At 47.7% G+C, this 5,568-nt stretch overlaps 1 protein-coding gene across 1 annotated transcript; it reads right to left on the bottom strand.

Moving 5' to 3' along the window:
• Positions 1 to 1,574: 1,574 nt before the first annotated feature.
• On the bottom strand, positions 1,575 to 3,896 carry LOC142246545 (uncharacterized). The gene is made up of 2 exons (XM_075319612.1): positions 3,722 to 3,896; positions 1,575 to 3,005 (listed from the first exon to the last, which is right to left on the bottom strand). The coding sequence occupies exon 2, from the start codon at positions 2,961 to 2,963 to the stop codon at positions 2,034 to 2,036; it is 930 nt and encodes a 309-aa protein (XP_075175727.1). The 5' UTR covers positions 2,964 to 3,005; positions 3,722 to 3,896; the 3' UTR covers positions 1,575 to 2,033.
• Positions 3,897 to 5,568: the final 1,672 nt, after the last annotated feature.

Genomic DNA, 5,568 nt, shown 5'->3' with positions numbered 1-5,568 from the left:
GAGATGACAGGAGGCCACAAAGCATCATGGGAAACAGCAGTGCTGTAGTAGAGCCCCACCTGCTGGCGGCTGCCAGTACTGCAGGGGTCACTCCGCACCTCGCAATGTGCGTCCATACATCGCAGTGCCCCCATTACTACCATTACTAATCCCACCATTTAATATATAAAGCTGAATGTATGTGTGTATGTCCGGGATTGGCATCTGCACCGTCGCAGCTACAGCCACAAAAGTTTGCACACTCACACGTCTGGACCCCGAAAGCGTCATAGGCTATGTTGTGAGGCGAAATTTTAACCCCACGCGTTCCAATTTACCAATCAATTTTGCCCCTATCTACATAATGGGGAAAAAGTGAAACGAAAAGTGTATCCGCACCGTCGCATTTACAATCACGAAATTTTGCACAGACACCCCATGTCACTCAGGGAACGTCGTAGACTATGTTTTGACAGGAAAATTAAACCCCGCGCTTTACAGTTACTCTCCAATAAACATGCCTCCATTAAAGTAAATGGAGCCTGGAACTACAGGTTATTAGTATGAGCTGTGAGTGGTTGCTATAGGAACAAAAGACATTCATAGTATAAGAAGCTTATATGTGAGGTAATAAGATGTCGTGGGGAGACGAATAGAGAGAGACAGACTGGGAAAGAGACAGACAGAGACAGACAAGGAAAGAGACAGACAGAGACAAACGGTGAAAGAGACAGACAGAGACAGACGGGGAAAGAGACAGACAGAGACAGACTTGGACAGAGACAGAGACAGGCAGGGGAAGGAGGAGACAGCTAGAGAGACAGACAATGATAGCTGGGGAAAGACGCAGACCTTGATAGAGGCAGACGGGGAAAGAGGCAGACGGGGAAAGAGGCAGACGGGGAAAGAGGCAGACGGGGAAAGAGGCAGACGGGGAAAGAGGCAGACGGGGAAAGAGGCAGACGGGGAAAGAGGCAGACGGGGAAAGAGGCAGACGGGGAAAGAGGCAGACAAAGAGACGGGGAGATAGACTGGGAAAGAGACAGACCTAGAAAGAGACAGATGGGGAAAGAAACAGAGAAATAGAGACAGATAAAAAAAGAGACAGAGAGAGACAGACAGACTGGGAAAGAGACAGACGGAGCACATTACTTGGCCAATTTAGTTAAATCTGTGTGGAATATCTGTGGTGTTGAAATATATGTTGTGAAATGCTTCTATTAGCTTAGTTTTTGCCTTTTAATAATTACATATCTGTTTGTTTTGTGGTGTTTGTGCAGAATACATTTTTGTTAATACATTCTATTTTGTTAACAGCAGTTATTAACCCGGGCAAAGCCGAGTAGTACAGCTAGTTACTACTAAAACAATACCACTAATATCAGTACATTATTGGATCTGGCTGCTAACAGAGAGCAGTAGCCTGGGAGGCCGGTATAATGTGGCCAGTCTGTTTTCACTTTTTTTTTTTTTTTTTTTTAACATTTTATGATTTTCTTTCGCTTTTTATCATTTTTCCACTCAACACCATAAAGTCCCTCAGTAACAGCAGCACAGAGGATGTAAGGTACGAAGCAGCAACTCAGATCAGGAGATGAGAAACAGAGATTTAATGAGGAAACATCAGCAACTAAATACAGAAGTAACAAAGCAACCGCAGAGGGGCCCAGAGGTGTCCCCGGGGCCCCAACACGTCCCCAACATGTCCCCAACATGTCCCCAACATGGCCGCCCCCTGTACAAGATATAATGCGGGCAGAAAGTGAAGTATTCTAGAAAGTTCTACAGAGATGAGATACGTGGACGATGGATAAGTAGATAAATATCAGATAACTGGGTATAAGACGGATAGATATATGGGTAGATATGATATAAGGGGTTAAGCTGATGGGTCGTGCCCCCCTGTACAATGTCCCGTCGGGGGTTCTTTGCGCTCTGAGTCCATTATGAGAAAATCCCGCTATAAATGTCCGCTGCGTGCCCCTGGGAGGTGCCGGATGAGCCTAGGTGCCATTATATGGCCGGCGTCTGCCCAGGTTGGGTCTCTGCCCGTCTCACACCAGTTCCTGCTCCACCATCAGAGCCGGGGGGGTTTCTTCCTTCTCTGGTGGGCCGTCCTCCAGCAGAGGCTTCTGCTCCTCCAGGGTGTCGCCATTATTCATCTCATTCACCTCCTCCACGGATTCCTCCTTCTTTTCGCTACTGATGAACGTGATCATCTCTTGTTCCTTTCCCGGTTTGTTCCTGGCCGCCCCGTTTTCCGTCCCCACCGGATGCTCAGTCATCGTCCCATCTCCGAGGTCCGGGACCTGGCCGGCCCAGTTGCTCTCCCGCTTGGAGCTTCTGCTCTGGAAGCTTTGGGAGCCGCTCCTTCTCTTGTTCCTCACCAATATGACGATGACAGCGATCAGGATCAAGAAGAGGATGACCATGCAGACCGCGATAAGGATGACTGTCTTCACGTCTGTGGACTTTACTGGTTTTTTTGTGGGCAAGGGGGAATTTTGGGGCGGTTTTAAGTTTACCGGTTTAGAAGTTCTCACAGTTTCATCATGGGGGTGTGACGTGGTTGTCTCGTTTCCGTCCGTCTTACTGTCTTCATGGCTTGTGACTGGGAGATCTGTAGAAGAGCTGATCAGGTCATTGACGGGTCTAGGTATGAAGGTGGTAGAGGTTGGCTCCTTGCTGGTGGAGGTGGATGCTTCTTCTACAGATGTTGCACCAGTTGTTACCATCTCTTGCTTTGGGGTTACTCCCGGCTCAATGGTGCTTGCATGGATTGTCGGAAGTTTTGCGGTCGACACCTCTATCTCCTTAGAGCCCTTATCACTGGTTGAATTATCTATGAAGGTATCGGATATTCCAGTTGTGGTGACATCCTTATCATTACTCTTCTCAGTCGTGGTTACCATTGGGTCCAAGGATGAAGACCAAGTTACTGACAGGAGCAGCAGTGCGACCGTCACAAGGTCACCTTCCATCATGGTTTTCCTAATGTGTTGACTTTTTCTGCTTCTTCAGGAAACCTAAAAATATAAACACAAAAATGTCACCAAGAAGCACTGTCCAGGGTTGTCCCACGAGCAATGACCTCGGGCGTGTGATGGACATGTGAAGCCCACCCAGCCCCATCTCAGTATATACTAGTGAGGACCACCATTGTGGCCACCAGGGGAAGTCTTTGTCTCTCTCTCTCCTCTAAAGAACCTGAATTATGGTTCCGGAAGGGTGCTGGCCGCTCCTGTGCCACAAGATTTAGTAATTTCCTGTTGTTGGAGCAGTAAACGAGAAGAAATAATGTAGAAACCCGGGGGGTGGAGGAGATAAGACGTGAGAAGCTGAGACTCTGAGATGTTACTGATCTAAGAACGTGGATTCTTGGACTTGTCTCGTCTACAATCACTTCTGCCGTTACCAAAATCACCGGCACAAAGCACATCTCCCCCCTCCCTCTCCCGATATGGCTCATTAGTGCCGTCGCCCGTATGGACTCCAAAGCTTCTGCTCGGTCCTCAATCTATTTGGCCAAATTTACTAACACAATAGAGACTGGAAAACTTTCTGTAAGGTTTTTTTTATCCAGAAGGATTGTGTTGGGGTCATTTAAGGTCGAGGTTTCTCAGCCGCGCCTCACGTGGCCACAAACAAGCGACGGGCGTTTGCTGCCCCTATAGAGTTTTTGGGACCCGAGAACCCACCCCAAAATATTATAAAAGTAAATGGTGGGACGTGGGGTCCTTACCTGCAGCTGGTCCCCGAGGATGGTCCGGAGCTTGTGCCTCCACCCTCCGATGTCCCCGTGCCGCGCTCTCACAGTGTGCGCCTCCTCATTTCCTCCAGCCGTGGTATATGCTGGTGTCATGCGGCTTTGCTCATTCTCTATCTCTGCCGTGTAACTTCCTTCTCTTATGATGGGAGGGTCGACAGTAAATCAGAACGCAGAACGGATGTCTCCGTCCCTCCTCGCCCGCCCACCTAAGTTTCTCCACCAACCGTTACGAAACGGATGTGAAAATGGCCGCTCGTAGGATGGTTATGACTGTGCATCACGGATAAATACCTTGGATCCATCCTTCATGTCCGGAGGATGCTGAGGCGAGAGCCCGATCTATTCCTGCCCCCAGACGGCACGGTCATGCCAAGAACTTTGGTGCCGATTCTGCACCAAAATCCACATAAAGTTTCAAATCTTCTTACAACAAAGTTCTGCGTCATCAGAATGAGAGAGTGCGTCTGAGCGCCGGCGCGTTTTATGCCATAGGTTTAAAAAAGGCAATTGTCTAATGCGTTTTCCCAATGTAAATGATGACAAAATGCGTTTTTACACAATTTTTATCTTTTTTGTGTGGAGGAAATGCATCATAAAATCCGCATCAAACCTGCGCTAAAATCCGCATCAAACCTGCGCTAAAATCCGCAACAAACTGTGCTAAAAGCCGCAACAAACTGTGCTAAAATCCGCATCAAACCGCTAAAATCTGCATTTAAACTGCGCTAAACTCTGCATCTAAACTGTTCTAAAATCCGCATTAGGCTATGTGCCCACGGGAGATTGCACCTGTGGATGTATCCGTAGGTACGGCCGCAGGTTTCCCGCAGGTGCCCGCCGGAATCCGCAGCTATTTTTAGCTGCGGATTCCAGCGATATAGCAGCCGTAAAACTGCGGACTTTAATGCGAATTACCTGCAGACGTCCCGGCCTCTATCTCCATAGCGGAGGGCCGGGATTTCCGCAGGTAATTCTGCAGGAATAATTGACATGCAGTTATTTGCGGCTGCGGGACATCCACACCATGTTCCGCAGCCGCACATTGCGCAACGTGGACACAGACACTCCCCATGTCCCATAGGATAACATGGGGAGTGTCTGGACTTGCTAAAACCTGCGGATTTATCTGGAAAATCCAGATAAATCCGCAGGTTTTCCGCGGCAAAATCTACAGAAGCAAGCTCCCGTGGGCACATAGCCTTACACTGTGCTAAAATCTGCATCAAAACTGCGTCAAAATCTGCATCAAACGGTGCTAAAATCTTCAACAAAACTGTGCTAAAATCCGCATCAAAGAGGCACTAAAATCTGTACTAAATTCCACATTAAACTGTACTAAAATCCGCATCTAAACTGCGCTAAAATCCGCATCAAAACTGCATCAAACGCTGCATCAAATGGTGCTAAAATCCGCATCAAAGAGGCACTAAAATCCGCATCAAAACTGCACTAAATTCCACATTAAACTGCGCTAAAATCTACATCTAAACAGCGCTAAAATCCGCATCAAAACTGCATCAAACTGTGCCATAAGCCACATAAAAATTGCGCCAAAATCCACATCAAAATTGCGCTAAAATCCGCATGTCTTTTATGAGTGGTTTTTAGGTGTGGATTTTTCAGTTTAAGAGCGTCATGCATTCTCTCCCTCTTAGGGGGAAGGAGCAGAGGAGGTCAGACAAGAAATGGGCATGTAGCTGCTGAACAATAAGCAGCGTGTGTGAATACTGACCGATGCTAAGGACACACATTTTGCTATTTTGTGTCAGTCTACACTGCAGTGCCCGCATTCTAATCATGAACCAGGAGGCTCTGGATGA

This window comes from Anomaloglossus baeobatrachus, chromosome 7 (assembly GCF_048569485.1).
Source record: "Anomaloglossus baeobatrachus isolate aAnoBae1 chromosome 7, aAnoBae1.hap1, whole genome shotgun sequence".
Classification (NCBI taxonomy): Eukaryota; Metazoa; Chordata; class Amphibia; order Anura; family Aromobatidae; genus Anomaloglossus; species Anomaloglossus baeobatrachus.
Note: the sequence above shows the minus strand (reverse complement) of the source record. Positions and strands in the feature narration are given on the sequence as shown.